Source organism: Ranitomeya imitator, chromosome 5 (genome assembly GCF_032444005.1).
Source record: "Ranitomeya imitator isolate aRanImi1 chromosome 5, aRanImi1.pri, whole genome shotgun sequence".
Taxonomy (NCBI): Eukaryota; Metazoa; Chordata; class Amphibia; order Anura; family Dendrobatidae; genus Ranitomeya; species Ranitomeya imitator.
This window is the reverse complement of record NC_091286.1, coordinates 528,199,837-528,221,786: the sequence shown is the minus strand read 5'-3', so window position 1 is coordinate 528,221,786 and position 21,950 is coordinate 528,199,837. Positions and strand designations below refer to the sequence as shown.

Here is a 21,950-nt window from a genome sequence, read left to right as displayed (position 1 = left end):
TAATGAATATGTTGAAGAGAACAGGTCCCAATAGGTGACAGGTTCCCTTTAAGTAATTTTATATATTGCTACATCGGACTTGTACAGACGCAGCAATAATACATGTTTATTCATTTATTTAATATATATATTATTTTTAATGGGAAAAATATAGGCACTCATCATTAAGAGGTTAAAGGGTCACTGTTGACTTTTAGAATTGGTACCTCCAATAGGTGGCATACGATATTTTTGTTCCCTTGCTCTCTAAAGACACAAACTACATATTTAAATATCCAGGAGAGCATTGCACAGCTTATAAGTTTCCCTATGTCACTGTTTCACTCTATGCAGGTAAAAACTTTACCCGTTAGGCCCTTTGTATATTTATAGCATTAAACTATGCTTGAAAACTTTCAAAAATGTAGGTTACAGCAGTGTAGACGCAATGTGGAAGAGTCAGACCGACTACTTTCTCCCATCTCTTGCTGCATATTTCTAGCCAGTTCCAAAAATCTCATGCATACAGTCCCAGCAGCTGCACAATGGAGTGAGGTGTTCTTTCCATCGGCTTCATTTGTGTAAGTACATGCGCTGGTGACATATATTTTCCATTTAAAGCAATTTGTGGCTTAACTTTAACATTTAGGTTATTTAAAGACTCTTTAGTTCTCATACCGCTCCCATTAGATAATATTAATTACTTGTGCAATCCAGAAATATTGATAGGAAATTATTCTTCCCTCTATGGCCAAAAACTTGGATCGAAAACTCACAAAATTTGATGCAATTTTTATTTTGCTCAAAAGTTTACAACTTTTTGCTTTTGTCCTAGCAACTTTTCTAAATATCATTATATAAAAAATGTCCGATAATGGGCACCAGAGAACTGTCGTACATTGTAGCTAGACTCGACGTGAGCTCATGAAATATGTACATTTTATTCCTGGCGCATGGGCAGCGCAAAAGATGCACCAAATTTATTACGAGGTCATTTGACTCACTTTACTTCACAATAGATTCATGAGCGGCTTACAAAATGTCAGTCTTGATAAATTTCCCCATTGTGTCTCTTTTCACTAACATATTGCAGTGCAACAATTTCAAATCAGAATGTGATTGCATTTTTTGCATTTACAGAATTGTGCAAAAGTTTTAGGCAGGTATGGAGACAGGAAATAGAAGTAGCAAATAGGATTTTTACCTTTTATGTCAAAGGTATGGCTTTTTGGCCACAATTCTTCCAGGATAACCATGTCTGGTCAAATTTCTCTGAACAGTAGAAGGGGTAGCTGGGTCCTACTGTTTGCTACCAGTTCTCAGTTGATAGCACTGTGGGATATCTTTCAATTTTCAAAGGAAGCATGATGTATATTTCATTTCCTGCATGACGTTTCTTTGGCCAACCAAATGTACAGTCCTCAATGTTGCCCATTTCTTGGAGATCCTCAAAGGAGCTTGAACAGCCCATCTTAAAACTCCAGTCTGCTCTAAAATCTTTGCCTGGGAGAGACCTTGCTGATGCAGTATAACTACCTTGCGTCTTGTTGCTGTGCTTAGTCTTGCCATGATTTATGACCTGTGACATCAAGCTGTAGTCCACAATCTCACCTTTGTAGCAGAATTTGGCTGTTTCTGACCCAGTTTGAAGCTTCATATACAGCTTTTTCTGCTTCAACCTACTGAGTTTCAATCTACATATGAAAATTGTGATAATTATCATCTGATTTGATGCTGTTGTTCTTCCAAACAACTGTATTAACACTTTCAACCAAAATAAGACATAGAGAGAGCAAGGTTAACATAAATGCAATGACATGAAACATTCATGAAGAAACTTTACAGTACTGTAGCATTAGAGGGTCACCAATAAAATGGCTCTCCTTCTTGTACCGGGGGAAAAAGTCCTTGCAGCGCAAGGCCAAGGAGGCCATCATTAGTACCAATAACAAATATTTAAGATTGAACAAATGAATAATAGAAGCACAATAGCATATAATATTAGAAAACCTAGGTACGCAAATCAAAAAATGACAAATTTAGCTCAAGTGACATGGCCTGGACCTGTTGAAGTATATGCAGGAACGGAAGAGATAAAAGAAATAACACTGTGGGATTTCAAAAATAGGAGACCCTCCTCAGGTGTAAGAAAAACTGCATGTTCCCCCTATAAATGAAGATGAGCCTCAGAGGAAAACCCCACTTGTAAGGAAGGCCTTTCTCTCTCAGAACAGAGGTGAGTGATCTAAAGTGCCTCCGACTCTCAATAGTTGCTTTGGATAGGTCAGCAAACAACTTAAGATGGTGATAGGGTTCCGGGAATCCACCTTTAATTTTGACCAGGTTTTGTATTTTCTCTTTAATATGATAAAAGTGAATTTTCATGATAACATCACTAGGGTTGTCTTTAGGGACAGAAGGAGGCTTAGGAAGATGATGGATACGATCTATAATGAGATCCGTGTCTGAAAGATTGGGAATCATCCTCCTAAAAATCCCCTTAACAAACTCAGGGAGCTTAATGGGTCAGATATACCTCTAATTTTAATTTTGTTACGACGGGATCTGTCCTCTAGATCTGCCAACTTAAGCTTCTACTGACTAATCTCTGACTTAGTCAGACTGTTCCTTTAGGGACAGTGCATGTGTATTTTCCCATTCTCCCAGTCTAACTTCATGGTTATCCAACCGAGAAATGAAAAACTCGAGTCTCCTGAAATATTTTTGTCTGGTTGTCCATTTCAAGACGCAATCTGGCGCTAAGTTTATCAACCAGAGTATTCATATACGCCTCAAGCGACGTTGCATCATGAAAGGTACAAGACAGGGAAGACACAGATGGTTCCTCGGTCCTTGGCTTGGACTTTTTTGGACTAGGATTGGGAGAGTAATTAGTAGAGTCCTCTTCCAAAGAATTGGTAATGGTAATGGAGGACCACGTTCCCCCCCAACTTGAGGAACCCTTCCTCTTTGAAGAGGAAGAGAGGTCCATGGTGATTTGATGCTATTGTGAAGGCAAAAGTTGTTCATGCCAAATGTTGATTAGATACATATTTCTTGTTTGTTCATTAACTTTGAATTTTGTTGATTGATAAAAAATAAACTATAACCAGCTCTATTTTTTAAAATAGAACACTTTCACATTACTGTATATTTTAGTATTTTTGATCAGAACCATTAATATAATTTGCAGCTGCCGTTTGACTCGGTTGCTTTGGTGGCTAATGAAAAAGAAAAATGCATTTTGTGTAGACCTATTATTTCAGATATTGCTTTAAGTAACTATCAGTACAATATATCTATAAAAGAAAGAACTTCTTGTTTGGATACTATTCCTTTAGCGTTGGAATGTATGCTAAAGGCAAACACATTAATGACCAATACTATAGTAAGCACTGTGGAGCTGAAATGGTCCGTCTTATGCATTCATGCATTGGTTCCAAGATTTATATAGTTGTGTGCTTCAGTCTTTGTTATAAGAGATGGACTGTTAGTTTGTCATGCCTTTTAAGCATATGACTATTTACTGCATATAATGGACATACATACTTTCTCTCATTTAATGATTAATGAGCTATAGCATAAAGCTTCTGAGCCACATAGGAAAAGCTATATTTGGTTCAAATATATTGTATCTATAATGGATAAAATGGATAAATTTGCTTTAAAATACCTGTTAAGTCACTTCTTCACAGAGTCCAAAAACACATTACAACCTTAAAAAATATTTATTATTATCTCTAAATTTGTATCTTAATTTACATCATTCACTGCCACACTGTAGATGTGCCTGATGTGTGGTGAGAATTAAAAATATATATAACCAGGTGGCCTCTAAACTAACACAAAAAATAGATGTCATGGAGTTACCGCGACAGAGCAGTACCAGAAGATACCGGACACAGCTGGAAATAAAGTTTACAGGCCTCACGGAACACAACAAACTTTTCCCGCCCACCAGAGAACCTGTCTGGCAGCGCGACTTTGGGCTCCACAATGGTTTGCCCGGAGGGGCGAGATCCCCACACCAGATGTAACAGAGTGCTGTGAAACCACCATGCGTAAATCCGCCACCTCCAAACTGAGCTGCTGCAACTGCCCTGTCAGTGCTGTGATAGGATCCATCATGGATCAAAAAAGGCTTTCAGTTCTGAGTTAATGTCACGATAGGTCTATTGAGTAAACTGAGACCAGGGGCACTTTTCCTGGCCTTAGCACACGGGGGCGCCCTAACTTGCCCTGTTCCCCGGGATACCTCAGATAGCGAGGATGTCTGGGCCTCCACCCTTGCCCTGTCTCCTAACTGCAGCCCTTCGTCTGTCCCCTTCCCCCACCTGGGGAAGAGAGGCACTACCGTGTAGTGCAGTACACCAACCCAACAGACAGGGGAACAAAGACAAGGGTAAGAGAAAATTCCACTCACACAAATATACTCTCACCAATAAAAGAGGTATTTACCAGGGTTTGAAGGATGGGGGGGGGGGGGGGAATTAAGGCAGGTAAGGATGAGGAATTTCCAAGCATATAAACCAAGCAACAATCGCACAATAAACTCCTGCAATATACGAAAACGTGGAAACTCCAGCTCAAAAAATGGTGAAAATCTTTATTAGTCCATCTTCATTTAAAAGGACATCCTTACAGGTTACTAAGGACACCGGTGGTTACATGAATGTAGGCAACGCGTTTCGATCACGCAGCATCTTATTCATGCCCATATACATTCCACATTTGGTCTTGCTTATATATATATAGTATGGACCTATCACATATTCCATTGAAATCACATGACAAATAGACAGGTCCTGCAGGTCACTGCTGCATAAATTCTATCGCAAGACAAAGCGGAAAATAGCAGAAAATATATACAAATAGTAAATACTAATATAAAATATTAACAATGATAATATAAAATGTCATTCCTTCTATTTTGACCCCAAAAAGAGAAATGGAAAACAAAATTTTAGCCACTATACCAGAGTCACATGATGGTGCATAAGGTCCTAAAGACCGCAGTCAAATGAGCTTAAATACAGGAGACATGTATAGAAATAGCATCAAAAAAATTCTTATAATAAAGATATTAACAGTAATGATACAAAATTTCATTTCTTTTATTAAGACCTGCAGGGGAACGGGTATTTAAATTATACATCCAAAAGGCTTCTCTGGTAAGTAGCCGCCTTTTAGTGTCACCTCCACGTCTATGTGAGTGAACTTTTTCAATACCCTGAACTTTTAACGTTTTAATATCTCCCCTATGTACTGTATTAAAATGTTTGGAAACCATGGATACATTCCTGGTGGTAAAATTGGAGATATTAGCGTCTCTGATATGTTCCGTAATGCGCGTTTTAAGTTTACGTGTTGTGCAGCCTATATATGCTAATTGACAGGCTGTGCACTCCACTTTATATACTACATTTTTTGTATGGCAATTGATATAGTTATTTATTTTATAACTCTTATTTTTTTCTGAGTTCGTAAATGTGTTCCCAGTTATAGAGTGTGCACACGTACTACACGCTGTTGTGCCGCATTTAAAGAAACCTTTTTACTCCAACCATGTACTCCCTTCAGGTTTAATTGTAATAGTATTTGGAGCAACAATATCCCCTATAATTTGAATTCACCCTGCTCACACAATCAAAGCTATACCAATTGGCGAATTCACCAGATCTAAACGTAATTGCAGTAGGGAGGAAGACAGACTCAAGGAATATGGGGATTTAAAGAAAAAATTCAGTGACCGTAAATATCCGTATTGGTCGCTTGATAGGGCCAAAAAAATAGTGAACAAGAAATGCAGGAATGATTTATTAACATCAAATAATAATAACCTATCTGCGAGACACAATTATAATAATAAGCCCCATGTATGTCTTCAGTACAGCCCCCAATTTGGACAAATTAAGAATATTATTAATAATAGATTACCCATCCTCTATGAGGATCATATTCTTACTGATATCCTGAAGGATGGAGTTAATGTGGTTGCAAGAAAAGCTCAAATTATAGGGGATATTGTTGCTCCAAATACTATTACAATTAAACCTGAAGGGAGTACATGGTTGGAGTATAAAGGTTTCTTTAAATGCGGCACAACAGCGTGTAGTACGTGTGCACACTCTATAACTGGGAACACATTTACGAACTCAGAAAAAAATAAGAGTTATAAAATAAATAACTATATCAATTGCCATACAAAAAATGTAGTATATGAAGTGGAGTGCACAGCCTGTCAATTAGCATATATAGGCTGCACAACACGTAAACTTAAAACGCGCATTACGGAACATATCAGAGACGCTAATATCTCCAATTTTACCACCAGGAATGTATCCATGGTTTCCAAACATTTTAATACAGTACATAGGGGAGATATTAAAACGTTAAAAGTTCAGGGTATTGAAAAAGTTCACTCACATAGACGTGAAGGTGACACTAAAAGGCGGCTACTTACCAGAGAAGCCTTTTGGATGTATAATTTAAATACCCGTTCCCCTGCAGGTCTTAATAAAAGAAATGAAATTTTGTATCATTACTGTTAATATCTTTATTATAAGAATTTTTTTGATGCTATTTCTATACATGTCTCCTGTATTTAAGCTCATTTGACTGCGGTCTTTAGGACCTTATGCACCATCATGTGACTCTGGTATAGTGGCTAAAATTTTGTTTTCCATTTCTCTTTTTGGGGTCAAAATAGAAGGAATGACATTTTATATTATCATTGTTAATATTTTATATTAGTATTTACTATTTGTATATATTTTCTGCTATTTTCCGCTTTGTCTTGCGATAGAATTTATGCAGCAGTGACCTGCAGGACCTGTCTATTTGTCATGTGATTTCAATGGAATATGTGATAGGTCCATACTATATATATATAAGCAAGACCAAATGTGGAATGTATATGGGCATGAATAAGATCCTGCGTGATCGAAATGCGTTGCCTACATTCTTGTAACCACGGGTGTCCTTAGTAACCTGTAAGGATGTCCTTTTAAATGAAGATGGACTAATAAAGATTTTCACCATTTTTTGAGCTGGAGTTTCCACGTTTTCGTATATTGCTGCTGCTTGGCGTCTCGGTCTGGACGCATCTCCGTGCTCAATCATCTATGGTCTGGTTGGTGAGCTGGCTACGGCTTTGTGCCGTTTTTTTCTCTTTATTATACAATAAACTCCTCCAGCTCTCCAGACACCAGCTCCTCACTCTCCAGGTCTATCTAGCAAGTGCTAACTCAGATAAGAATCTGGTCAGAAGGCCTAGCTTTTATATAAGAGAGGAGTGGCTAACCAAGCACAGCTGAAAGCAGGGATTTCCACATGGCCGATTAACCCCTGTCCAGATGAAAGAAAACAAAACACATTTAATACTCTGGAGAAGTGCTTCTTCTCAGCGGCAAAGCAAGAGCCATCAGACACCGCGGTCTTCTGGTACTGCTCTGCTGTGGTAACTTCGTGACAATAGAATTCTAATTTTTGGTTTCTTATATATATATATATATATATATATATAAAGACATTTTGCTTATAAGCCGTGGAGTAGAGTGTATGTGGGGGCGTGTGATGGGGAGGTACATAGGTGCATTTACCTGATGGAACAGCTAAATTTTTCTCTACCCCTGCTTCATCAGTAGCTTGTTTTTAAAGGGAATCTGTCACCTAATTTTGGCCCTTTAAACTGCGGCCACCGCCATCAGAGGCTTATCTAAAGCATTCTGTGATGCTGTAGATAAGCCCCGATGTAGCCTGAAAGACAAGAAAACAAAACAAGATAGATTATACTCACCCAGGGGCAGTCCCAGTTCGGTTTAGGTCCGATGGGCATCGCAGGTCCTGGTCCGGCGCCTAACATCTTCATACGATGTTGTCATCCTCCTTGCTTCTGTTGCGGTTGCAGTGCCGGGGTTGAGAAAGAGCCCACCCCTCAACTGGTGAGCTTAATTGTTAAAGCAACTAGGGGTTGCTTTCACATCTCATTTGGTGCTGTTGTTTGTTCTGCTGAGTACAGCCTTGCATTCAAGTTTGTAACCTGCTGTTGTTCTCTGTATAGGCAGCAACTGAGATGACAAAGCTCCTTTGGAGATGGACTTGTAGCCTTGAGATTGCTCATGCTTCCTCACAATTTGGTTTCTCAAGTCCTCAGACAGTTCTTTGGTCTTCTTTCTTTTCTCCATGCTCAATGTGTTACACACAAGGACACAGGACAGCGGTTGAGTCAACTTTAATCCATGTCAACTGGCTGCAAATGTGATTTAGTTATTGCCAATACCTGCTAGGTGCCACAGGTAAGTTACAGGTGCTGTTAATTACACAAATTAGAGAAGCATCACATGATTTTTCAAACAGTGCGAATACTTTTGTCCACCCCCTTTCTTATGTTTGGTGTGGAATTATATCCAATTTGGCTTTAGGAGAATTCTTTTTGTGTTTTTTCATTTAAGACAAATTAAATGAAGATAATAATACCAAATAATTTGTGTTTGTAATCATTTTCAGGAAGAAACTGAGTATTATCTGACAGAATTGCAGGGGTGTCAATACTTTTGGCCATGACTGTATCTCAAGGGCTGTCACATTGTAGAAGAATCATCTTTATTCTCATTTGCACAAGGAAAATCTAAAAGCAATGTCCTCCCAACTGAATGGGAGGAGACACAGATTAGATATTAGAAAAAACTCTCTGACAGTTAGGGTGATCAATGAGTGGAACAGGCTGAGTTCTCCTTCCATCAGATAGTGAGCTCTCATTCCATGGAAGTCTTCAAACAGAGGCTGGACAGGCATCTGTCTGGGATGATTTAGTGAATCCTGCTTTGAGCAGGGGGTTGGACCAGATAACCCAGGATGCCCTTCCATCTTTACCATTCTATGATTTACTTTCAACAGTGGTTTCCTCTGGTATCTTTCCCAGATAGCGACAGATGCAATCTGACACTGATATAGTTTGACCTTGGAGTTCACTTCTAATAATTTTAGAAGAGAAGCTGTTTTGGACTCTATGGTTACTATTTGTTTTATCCATCTCTTCAATTTGTCATCAATTTTCTTGTGGCTATTTCCAGGGAGGTTGGCTACAGTCCCATAGACCTTAAACTTCTGAATAATACGTGCAACTGTAGTAACCAGAACATCAAGCTGTTTGGAGATTGTCTTATAGTCTTGACCTTCAAAATGTTTGTTTAAAATTTTCTTTCTAATCTCCTGAGACAACTCTCTCCTTAACTGTCTTTGGTACAAGTTCAATGTGGTACACACCATGATACCAAATAGCACAGTGACTACTTTTCACCAATTAAATAGGCAGACTGACTAATTACAAGTTTGTGTAAACCTGTGATGCTAAGTACACAACACACCTTAGTTTAAGATGTATTTATGGTCAAATAATTATTTTCAATCCTTTCTAAAGGAACCATCATTTTAGTCCAGGCAATTTTCATTAGTTATTTTATTTTTCATTTTTTTCTGTTGAACCACAATTCAAAAGCAATATCTGATTTTCATTAGTTGATATTCAGTGAATTTAAATAGAAAATTACATTTGTCAATTTCAAGTCATTTCAGTGAGCAATTGTGGGTTTTTCTTACTTTAGCAAAAGGGTAACAACAATTTTGTCCATGTCTGTAAGTGTCTCGTCAACTCACCTTTCACACTCAACTTTTCAACACACACGAAAACAATACTTTGGCTCTGACTATTTTTATCAGAGGCATATAGTAGTGACATGCAGTATCTTGATTGATACATTATACAATCCCTTATATTTTTGGGAAGATCGAGATTCTTAGCAAATTGGTGGTAATGCTCTTGGAGAATAAAGCTCAATGGAGTTGAGATGGGTGGATTGTTATTTTTTCTGACTTGCAAATGTTTTTCCATAGGTTGATGTGTGTATTGATTTCTCTGTTTTTATTATCATTTGCAATCCTTAACTAATAAATAGATACCTCAAGCCAATATTAACCCACAGTGGTCCTCCTCTCACAAGCACATTGCCGCAGTGGTGCAGTCCCATTGCCAGAGTGCTGACCAGCCCCAAGGCCTACGCAGTAAGTCTATAAATATATGTTAGTACGCTCTATGCTATGATATAAAAAGATGTCAGAAGTCCGCTTATCTAATTCCATATTTTTTGTAGATTTTAAATTTTATTGGTTGTTGTTTTGTTTTTTTTATAAAATTTTACTTTTTGTTTGTCTTTTTCTGATCCATTTATTTCATGTTAAGTTTAAACCTTTATTTAAAAAAATAGAAGATACAGCAAAGTTGTCATTTTTAATGGATCAGTTTTTCTGCAAAATTGAAATCGTGTGAATATGCTATAAAGGTTGGCATGTACAGTCTTAAGCAAAATTGCAACTTTATATTAATTAAAAAAAATAACATTGAAAAGCTCTCCTTTTCTTATTAATTAAGAGGCATGAATTAAAAATAACATAAATGTCTGTGTATATATATATATATATATATATATACAGTATATATATATATATATATATTTAGATATTTGATGTATCTAAATATATATAAATAATATAGTTATGTATTGAAATATATCCTCCATAGAGCAATGTTATACCATTGAGATATGATTGACGTATTTATTAACATTGGAATATGATTGAGCTATTAACATTTAGGTATGATAGCTATCTATTTACACTGGGATATAATCGGGATATCTACTAACATTGGTGTATAATGAAGCTTAGTACTAACAATGGGATAGCTGTCTATTGACATTATGATAGATCAATCTACTGACATTGGGTGTGATAGAGCTGTCTATATTAGCAGAAGAGCTGCCTGGTTTTATAAAATATCATAAGATAAACCTGTTAAAGGGAACCAGGCAATTCATGCTGCCCAAACTGAAGGCAGCATGACTTTCACCCTGGCTGCATGATAGCAATCAGGTATATTATGTTACTAAAGGGAACCTGTCACCAGGTTTTTCCCCATATAACGTACAATCAGCACCTGTAAGCCCTCTGTTATTACATATTAGAATGCTGTACATAAGTCCTCAATGTGCTCTGGATAGCACCAAAAAGAGCTTTTATTGTACTCACATACAGGGCGCTCTGGTCCAATGGCCGTGACTTGTCTTGATCCAGTGCCTCATCTCTTCTTGCGATCGCCATCCTCTTTCTCGCTGCATGTGGATGATATGTCCTACGTCATCTGCACAGTGTCCTCTATTGCGCCCCTTTACAGTCATATTTCTCTCTGCTCTGTGAAAGGCAGAGCGAAGTACTGTAGTGCGCATATGCCGTCGCTCTTTGGCCTTTCCCTGCACATGTGTATTACAGTACTTTACTTTGCCCTTGGCAATTCAGAGAGAAGTACACCTGCACAGGAGCATAATGGAGGACACTGTGGATGACGTAGGATGCGTCATCCACACACAGAAAGAAGGAGAATGGTGATCGTAAGAAGAGATGAGATGCCGGATCAAGACCACCGACACCCATTGGACCGGACCACCTCGTGGTAAGTATAATAGTAACATAGTAACATAGTAAGGCCGAAAAAAGACATTTGTCCATCCAGTTCATCTTTTTTTCTGTTATGCAGAGTGCATTGGGGACATACATACAGCATTCTAGAATGCTGTATATAAGGGCATACAGGAGCTGGCTTTATATGGGGAAAACCTGGTGACAGGTTCCCTTTAGATGCTCCAGCATTTCAGAGAATTATACTTTGGAGATCTGGCCAGGGACGATACTAGTCCAGCATTTCCCAGCGCTGCTCCAGGTGATTGACAGGTCTCTCCCTATGTACTGACAGCGGACAGACCTTTCAATCACCTGCAGCATTGTTGGGAAAAGCCCGGCTGGGAAAGGAGCCGGACTAGTCTGGACTCTGGCGTTTCAAAGTGATCTTGTGCCATACTTGAAAGCATCACCACTGAGGCCAGCTGTTGACTGAAGCAGTGACATGGATGTACAACAGGTCAACGTGCCTGATTGATTTAATAGATAAGTAATGTTTGGCCTTATAACAATTCCTGGATTTTATAGAGCTATTAAGAGTGGGATACACTTGAGCTACCTAATATCGACATAGAACATTGAATAGCTATATAAGTACTTGTAGTTAAAATACCATATAATCTTTTCTGTATTCTTTTAAGCAGGAAGAGCTTAAAGATGATGACATGGACTGCATTGTTAGCCATGATGAACTGACCGCATCTTATGAAGACACCTTATCGGCTGCCATCCAGCCCCCTACAGCACCGCAGGGCAGGGATGAGCCGGCACAGACCGAGGGTACAGATAATGTACAGGAGGGAGATCTAGGACTTGGGAGATATGACTTTTCGCTTGACAGAGGATCATATCCCCCTCGTTTCAGCCAGCCTGGGGGAAATCTAGACATATAATTTGCTATTTAAATGCAGATTTTACTGGACATATTCTATGTCCTAGGTGAAATAAGGGATTTTTTATTATTTAGCTAAACATATTGCATTGACATGGAGCCAGTCATTTTGTAGTCAATAGTCCTAAAATGTAACTAATCGGTTTACTTGGGATCAGTGACATAATTTAAAGGGGTTTTCCTACTAACAAAAGTTCAACGCTAATCAATAGATTTTGGAATAATAATAATTCCCACAATTGGATGTGTTTAAATAAAATGTTCCTTTGCTGAGATAATCTTATACATGTGCCCCTGCTGTGTACTGTGTAATGGCTGTGTCTGACCGTACAGGGACATGGTCTGAGCTCCTGGGCAAGGGGGAAAAAAAAAGTATACAGTGATTTCAGCATGGGATCGCAAATGATTCTTTCTTTAACCCCTTAGCGACCGCCGATACGCCTTTTAACGGCGGCCGCTAAGGGTACTTAAACCACAGCGCCGTTAATTAACGGCGCTGTGGAAAAAGTCCATAGCGCCCCCCAGAGGCCGATTTTCTCCGGGGTCTCGGCTGCCGAGGGTAGCCGAGACCCCAGAGAACATGATTCGGGGGGGTTTTAACCCACCCCGCATTTGCGATCGCCGGTAATTAACCGTTTACCGGCGATCGCAAAAAAAAAAAGCGATCTCTTTTTAATTTCTCTGTCCTCCGATGTGATCGCACATCGGAGGACAGAGAAAAGGGGTCCCAGGTGGCCCCCCAATACTCACCTAGCTCCCCCGATGCTCCTCGTGTCTCCCGGTGGGCGCCGCCATCTTCAAAATGGCGGGCGCATGCGCAGTGCGCCCGCCGGCCGGCACCGGGAGAATCTTTGGGGTCTCGGCTGCCGGGGGTAGCCGAGACCCCAAAGAGCATGATTGGGGTCGGTATTACCGACCCCTGTTTTGCGATCGCCGGTAATTAACTGTTTACCGGCGACCGCAAAAAAAAAAAAAGTAAAGTGTAATTCTCTGTCCTCTGATGTGATCGCACATCAGAGGACAGAGAAATAGGGGGATTCGGGGACCCTAGCATACTCACCTAGGTCCCTGGATCCTCTTGCTGCTCCTCCTGGCCGCCGGCAGCAGAACATGGCGGACGCATGCCCAGTGCGCCCGCCATCTGTCTCCATCTGCCGGCCGGCAGGAGAACAGCATTTGGGGCTAAAATTAGGGGTAGGGTTAGGGGTAGGGTTAGGGGTAGGGTTAGGGTTAGGGGTAGGGTTAGGGGTAGGGGTAGGGTTAGGGGTAGGGTTAGGGGTAAGATTAGGGTTAGGGGTAGGGTTAGGGGTAGGGGTAGGGGTAGGGTTAGGGTTAGGGGTAGGGTTAGGGTTAGGGCTAGGGTTAGGGCTAGGGTTGGGGCTAAATTTAGGGTTAGGGTTGGGGCTAAATTTAGGGTTAGGGTTGGGGCTAAACTTAGGGTTAGGCTTCTTTCACACTTACGTCGGTACGGAGCCGTCGCAATGCGTCGGCCCGACATACCGACGCACGTTGTGAAAATTGTGCACAACGTGGGCAGCAGCTGTAGTTTTTCAACGCATCCGCTGCCCAATCTATGTCCTGGGGAGGAGGGGGCGGAGTTACGGCCACGCATGCGCGGTCAGAAATGGCGGATGCGACGTACAAAAAAACGTTTCATTGAACGTTTTTTTGTGCCGACGCTCCGCCAAAACACAACTGATCCAGTGCACGACGGACGCGATGTGTGGCCATCCGTCACGATCCGTCGGCAATACAAGTCTATGGGCAAAAAACGCATCCTGCGGGCACATTTGCAGGATCCGTTTCTTGTCCAAAACGACGGATTGAGACGGAATGCCAAACGACGCAAGTGTGAAAGTAGCCCTAGGGCTAGGGTTAGGGTTGGGGCTAAAGTTAGGGCTAGGGTTGGGGCTAAAGTTAGGGTTAGAGCTGGGATTAGGGTTAGGGTTTGGATTAGGGTTGGTATTAGGGTTAGGGTTGGCATTAGGGTTACGCTTGGGATTAGGGTTAGGTTTGGGATTAGGGTTAAGGTTAGGGTTGTGATTAGGGGTGTATTGGGATTAGGGTTAGGTTTGAGGTTAGGGTTGAGATTAGGATTAGGGGTGTGTTGGATTTAGGGTTTTGATTAGGGTTATGGTTAGGGTTGACATTAGGGTTGTTTTGGGGTAAGGGTTGTGATTATGGTTAGGGTTAGTGATTAGGATTATGGATGAGGTTGGGATTAGGGTTAGGGGTGTGTTGGGGTTAGGGTTGGAGCTAGAATTGGGGGGTTTCCACTGTTTAGGTACATCAGGGGGTCTCCAAACACGACAGCCAATTTTGCGCTCAAAAAGTCAAATGGTGCTCCCTCCCTTCTGAGCTCTGCCGTGCGCCCAAACAGTGGGTTACCCCCACATATGGGGCATCAGCGTACTCGGGATAAATTGGACAACAACTTCTGGGGTCCAATTTCTCTTGTTACCCTTGTGAAAATAAAAACTTGGGGGCTACAAAATCTTTTTTGTGAAAAAAAAAAATATTTTTTATTTTCACGACTCTGCATTCTAAACTTCTGTGAAGCACTTGGGCATTCAAAGTTCTCACCACACATCTAGATAAGTTCCTTGGGGGGTCTAGTTTCCAAAATGGGGTCACTTGTGGGGGGTTACTACAGTTTAGGTACATCAGGGGCTCTGCAATCGCAACATAATGCCCACAGACCATTCTATCAAAGTCTGCATTCCAAAAAGGCGCTCCTTCCCTTCCGAGCTCTGCCGTGCGCCCAAACAGTGGTTTACCCCCACATATGGCGCATCAGCGTACTCGGGATAAATTGGACAACAACTATTGCAGTCTAATTTCTCCTGTTACCCTTTTGAAAATAAAAACTTGGGGGCTACAATATCTTTTTTGTGGAAAAAAAAATATTTTTTATTTTCACGACTCTGCATTCTAAACTTCTGTGAAGCACTTGGGCATTCAAAGTTCTCACCACACATCTAGATAAGTTCCTTGGGGGGTCTAGTTTCCAAAATGGGGTCACTTGTGGAGGGTTTCTACTGGTTAGGTACATCAGGGGCTCTGCAAACGCAACATAATACCCGCAGACCATTCTATCAAAGTCTGCATTCCAAAACGGCGCTCCTTCCTTCCGAGCTCTGCCGTGCGCCCAAACAGTGGTTTACCCCCACATATGGGGTACCAGCATACTCAGGACAAATTGGACAACAACTTTTGGGGTCCAATTTCTCGTTACCCTTGTGAAAATAAAAATTTGGTGGCTAAAAATTCTTTTTTGTGGAAAAAAAAAATATTTTTTATTTTCACGGCTCTGCATTATAAACTTCTGTGAAGCACTTGGGCATTCAAGGTTCTCACCACACATCTAGATAAGTTCCATGGGGGGTCTAGTTTCCAAAATGGGGTCACTTGTGGGGGATTTCTACTGTTTAGGCACATCAGGGGCTCTCCAAACGCGACATGGCGTCCGATCTCAATTCCAGCCAATTCTACATTGAAAAAGTAAAACGGCACTCTTTCTCTTCCAAGCTCTGCGGTGCGCCCAAACAGTGGTTTACCCCCACATATTGGGTATCGACGTACTCAGGAGAAATTGCACAACAACTTTAGTGGTCTAATTTCTCCTGTTACCCTTGTGAAAATAAAAATTTGTGGGCAAAAAATCATTTTTGTAGAAAAAATGCAATTTTTTTTTTTCACGGCTCTACGTTATAAACTTCTGTGAAGCACATGGGGGTTCAAAGTGCTCGCCACACATCTAGATAAGTTCCTTAAGGGGTCTAGTTTCCAAAATGGTGTCACTTGTGGGGGGTTTCCACTGTTTAGGCACATCAGGGGCTCTCCAAACGCGACATGGCGTCCAATCTCAATTCCAGCCAATTCTACATTGAAAAAGTAAAACGGCACTCCTTCTCTTCCAAGCTCTGCGGTGCGCCCAAACAGTGGTTTACCCTCACATATGGGGTATCGACGTATTCAGGAGAAATCGCACAACAACTTTTGTGGTCTAATTTCTCCTGTTACCCTTGTGAAAATAAGAATTTGTGGGCGAAAAGATCATTTTTGTGTAAACAAAAGCGATTTTTTATTTTCACGGCTCTACGTTATAAACTTCTGTGAAGCACTTGGGGGTTCAAAGTGCTCACCACACATCTAGATAAGTTCCTTAAGGGGTCTAGTTTCCAAAATGGTGTCACTTGTGGGGGATTTCCACTGTTTAGGTACATCAGGGGCTCTCTAAATGTGACATGGTGTCCGATCTCAATTCCAGCCAATTCTGCATTGAAAAAGTCAAACGGCGCTCCTTCACTTCTAAGTTCTGCGGTGCGCCCTAACAGTGGTTTACCCCCACATATGGGGTATTGGCGTATTCAGGAGAAATTGCATAACAAAATTTATGGTTACATTTCTGTTTTTACACTTGTGAAAATAAAAAAAATGGTTCTGAATTAAGATGTTTGCAAAAAAAAGTTAAATGTTCATTTTTTCCTTCCACATTGTTTCAGTTCCTGTGAAGCACGTAAAGGGTTAATAAACTTCTTGAATGTGGTTTTGAGAACCTTGAGGGGTGTAGTTTTTAGAATGGTGTCACACTTCATTATTTTCTATCATATAGACCCCTCAAAATGACTTCAAATGTGATGTGGTCCCTAAAAAAAATGGTGTTGTAAAAATGAGAAATTGCTGGTCAACTTTTAACCCTTATAACTCCCTAACAAAAAAAAATTTTGTTTCCAAAATTGTGCTGATGTAAAGTAGACATGTGGGAAATGTTATTTATTAACTATTTTTCATGACATATCTCTCTGATTTAAGGGCATAAAAATACAAAGTTTGAAAATTGCAAAATATTTAAAAATTTTCGCCATATTTCCGTTTTTTTCATAAATAATCGCAAGTAATATCGAAGAAATGTTACCACTAACATGAAGTACAATATGTCACGAAAAAACAATCTCAGAATCAGCGGGATCCGTTGAAGCGTTCCAGAGTTATAACCTCATAAAGTGACAGTGGTCAGAATTGCAAAAATTGGCCTGGTCATTAAGTACCAAATTGGCTCTGTCACTAAGGGGTTAAGTAAAACATTGTTTAAAAACAGGGAGGGAAATGTTTTACCTCACAAAAAGGATCAGCTGTGCTCCCTTGCTGTAATGTCTGTGTACTCTTTTGCTTCCTCCCCCGCCCACGAGCTGTGGTATGATCAGACCATGTTCCTGCACGGTCAGACACGACCATTACACAGTGCACAGTGGGGCAACATTTATAGGATTTTCTCAGCACAGGAACATTTTTATTAACCACAATTGTGGAACGTATTATTGTTCCAAGAACTATTGATTAAAATGAACTCTTGTTTGTGTGAAAACCCTTTTAATACCTCAAAAATGGCTTTTTATGGTGTGCAGAGTTTGATAGAATGGGGTTTCCTTTGGGAGTTGGGGGTCTGGGTGCTGAGACTTCCACCAATCACTAGAACAATCTGCGGTGCTCTCTCCAGGGGCACATACATGTTGTTGTCTTTGGTTTCTGGTTAGTTACTTTTTTTCCTGCCAGTAAAGTTTTCATTCCTTTAATTTTTATATAAAGGTGCACTTTTATACCACAACTATGCACATTTATGTTCATATTCGTCTTCTGTCCATATAATTGCCAGATTTTCATATACTGTAGAATTTCATGTACCTCAGGCTAAATCCTATGTAACCCTGGCAGATGATAAGTATTCGTCCTACCCAATCAACGGCCCATAAAAGATGCCACCGGTCAGACGACAAGCAAGCACAAAACTTGTTCATCCAAGCTTGTTCAGCTGATTGGATAGGTTAAGCAGCCTCAAAATCATAGTTGTTGTTGGCAACATATCTTTTCTTTGCACATAATCTAAGTACATAGTTTTGCATTGTTGATATAAAAGGGCCTTAAAGGGGTTTTTCCACGAACAAAGTACATTTTCATCATTAGACCTTAGAATAATAATAAGTTCCACAATTAGATGTGTTAGAAAATGTTCCTGGGCTGAGATAATCTGATAAATGAACCCCTACTGTGTACTGTGTAATGGCTGTGTCTGACCATGCAAGAACATGGCCGGATCATATATATCCTAGCCAGGGGACAAAGCAGGATAGAATATACTAACAGGACAGCGGGGATCACAACTGATTACTTTTGTGAGATAAAACATGTTATTGAACAGAAAACAGTAAAGTTTTACCTCACAGAAAGCAGCATCTGTGATCCCATGCTGTCTTGTCTGCTCCCCTCCCCCTCCACCTGCCCAGGAGCTGTGGTATGATCAGTCCATGTCCCTGCACGATCAGACACAGCAATTACACAGCACACAGCAGGGGCACATTTATAGGATTATATCAGCACGGGAACATTTTTTAACACATGCAATTCTGGAAATTATTATTATTTTGAGATCTATTGATTAAAATGTACTTTGTTCATGGGAAAATCCCTTTAAACAAATGCCAATGAACTAATTATATTGTATATATTATAGAAGTAGAAATCTGCCCATGTAAACTCAAAGTAAAACTGTCTCCATGTTTCATATTTTGTGTTATGAAATCCGTAATGACCTTTAATAGTTGATATAAAATTGAATGTATACCTCGAAGTATTGATAGAAGACATATAACAGATTAAGAAGTATGCAGAAATGTAAGGCTGAATTCAGATGTCCATGTATCACATTCTGTATACAGACGGCAATGCACAACCTGGCCGCAGGTTCATATATGTCTATAAGGTCTCCTTCACACCTCCGTACAAAACAGTTACTGGAAAAACAGTGCCGATGTCATCAGTGTTTTGGATCAGTGGGTAATCCGTGGTTTTCCAATATGGATAAAGAAAAAATGAAATTACAAAGCTTCTCCTGTGCTTTGCACTGTACACATGCAGCACACGGATGGCGCACGGATGCCATCTGCCATCGGTGTGCTCTGTGTGTTTTACACTGACCCATAGACTAGTATTGGCCCTTGTCATTCATGCTGCCAGTAAAAACAAGGACATGTACACAGCAGCATATTATATCATGGGTATGTGTTGGGTCCTTGAAAAAACTGATGCCACACACACTGCGAACATGGACATGTAAAGGGGGCTTAGGATGTATGTTCAGTTACGGAGATTAGCAAACATGGACGTATAAATTTAGACTATTAAATGATATATGAATGTACAAATTTTTAAAAAGTATAATTCTAAGGCTTTGTTCACATCTGCATTGGGGGCTCCTTTGCGCAGACTTGTGAAATATAATACTGCATGCAACTTTGATTTTCCCGTTAAAACGGCAAACTCCTCGATAGAACCTGGTGGACCCCAATACAAGTCTCTGTGGTCTTGGAGGTGATGGTAATGTGTAACAATCGATAGGTCAAGCTCAGTATTGCAGCTTGTATTGTAGATTTAGAAGGAAATGCAAATGTGAAAAGTTCTAGATATTGCAGCAAACATTAATTGAAAGAGATTTATTGAGGCATGTTTTGTGGCTAATGTGTATTCAGACAAGACATTAGAACTTGGAGTCAATCTCCCTAAAACACTGTAAGTCATACAGGACTAATAAAGATGCGCTTCAGGTCCCGGAGGTGATTGCTGGGGTAGTTGTGATCCAACTGACAGGACGCGCCCAGAACTCCATAATGAGAGGGCACAGCGCCCGATAAACCCTACAGATTTTTATAGCCGTTATTATAAAAATGCAGCGCTACTGGGAAACTGTAATAGGGCACTAGTTACTAGAATTCAGTCCCTACGGTTATGGGTTATCAGGGTGTGCCATAGTCAGGACAATACAAGTGGTATTAGACTCAGAAGTCAATGATATGGCTGCAAAAACTGACCAAGCTCTGGCCACAAAGCCCTACTTAGTTTTCAGCCCCTTCCTAGGGAACTATCATGTTTATTATAGTAAAGGCCTGGACTAATTATCCTGTTCCCTCAGTGAAGACGACATATTGCAAGCTTTTTAATGCAATGTACATGGGAAGTAGGGGAGCACAATCTTCATGGTGCATTTTAATCATGTTATTCACCTCCACCCAAAAACTCTTTCTCAAGTGCCCACCAAATGTGTATAATAGGGTACTAGATGAGATGTGGGGTGGATCTGTGGCGGGCCAGGCCATTTAACTGTATGGGGATATGGTTGCCTGATTGACGGGGGTTCCAGAGGTTGAATGTATACGAACAATGTTATAAGGGATGAAGATCTGTGCAATGTTTTTTGTACTTTTCCTGTAAAATATTACTTGTATCACTTATTATATATGGCGCACAGTAAACCTCCATAGATAAATTAATTCTTTTTTTTATTTTACATTTATACATTTTATGTTTCTTCATTTTAGAATAGAAAATAAATCTGAATCTAAAGATTAAAACTGTAAACTGAATTAATGGGGCATATGCTAACAAGTGTAAGAAAATCCATAAATTCCATCGCTAAACGATTAATTCCTTCCAATAAACAGCTGCGTAAATTGTGTGTTTAAAACCGTAGAAGGAAAATTAGGGATTTAGTAGATGAATATCATCTGTTCCTGACACTAGAAATAGCAGTACATGTATTATCTGTCGTAGTCATTTCCAGTATCACCCCAGTTAGTTAAAGAAACTGTGAATTCAGTGGACTCTTTTCAAGAATGAAAGAAATAACTAAGAGTGCAATGTAACCAGATAGCCTTTAGATACTGACATTTTTATTTTAAGTTTATTTTTATCTATTTAGTTTTTTCCAACCTTACCCCAATTAAAACCCCATTACTTGTATTAAAACAGCTGTAGAGTTAAATGATACAACTGCATTCACCTGCCGCATCGAGTAGCTGTAGGGTATAAAATGAAGATTTTTTACAGTACTCAGTACTCAGAAAAATATTGTGGCAACTGCGGGTAACTGAATGTAATGGTTTAAGTCTATGAAATAAAAAAATATGAAAATGTAAACTAATATAAAGGGTAAATAAACAGTAACGCTAAAAGGTAATCCTTCCCGTAATATAAAATAGAAATCTAGAATTATTCCTGTAGCAGAACATATCTATTACTGATATGAATTGTGTAGCAGATTCCTTTAATTACTCCTTAAAAAGTCTTCCTATTGATATCAATGTTTTTTCATTATTGAAATGGTATCTTGTCAACTTTCAGAGAATTTTCAGTTTGGGAAATGCATCAGATTTGTCTATTAAATAAATTGTAAGCAGAATTAAAACAAACACCCCATATAAAAAAAAGCCTATGGACCCCGAAGAATTCACCTTGTTCAATTCTGGATCATTACTAGATGTTATTCATCGTTGATTTTAATTTGACCTTTAACCCCTTTACCCCCAAGGGTGGTTTGCACGTCAATGACCAGGCCAATTTTTACAATTCTGACCACTGTCCCTTTATGAGGTTATAACTCCGAAACGCTTCAACGGATCCCGGTGATTCTGACATTGTTTTCTCGTGACATATTGTACTTCATGATAGTGGTAAAATTTCTTTGATAGTACCTGCGTTTATTTGTGAAAAAAACGGAAATTTGGCAAAAATTTTG

At 39.8% G+C, this 21,950-nt stretch overlaps 1 protein-coding gene across 1 annotated transcript in view; it reads left to right on the top strand.

The window, feature by feature from the left end:
- SLC9A9 (solute carrier family 9 member A9) overlaps positions 1–12,662 on the top strand; it is a 1,444,260-nt gene extending 1,431,598 nt beyond the window's left edge. Inside the window, exons 15-16 of the mRNA XM_069768082.1 lie at positions 9,936–10,041; positions 12,132–12,662. Of these exons, the coding sequence (XP_069624183.1) occupies positions 9,936–10,041; positions 12,132–12,383 (358 nt within the window). The 3' untranslated portion in view covers positions 12,384–12,662. The remainder of the gene's footprint in view (positions 1–9,935; positions 10,042–12,131) is intronic.
- The last annotated feature ends 9,288 nt before the right edge of the window (positions 12,663–21,950 follow it).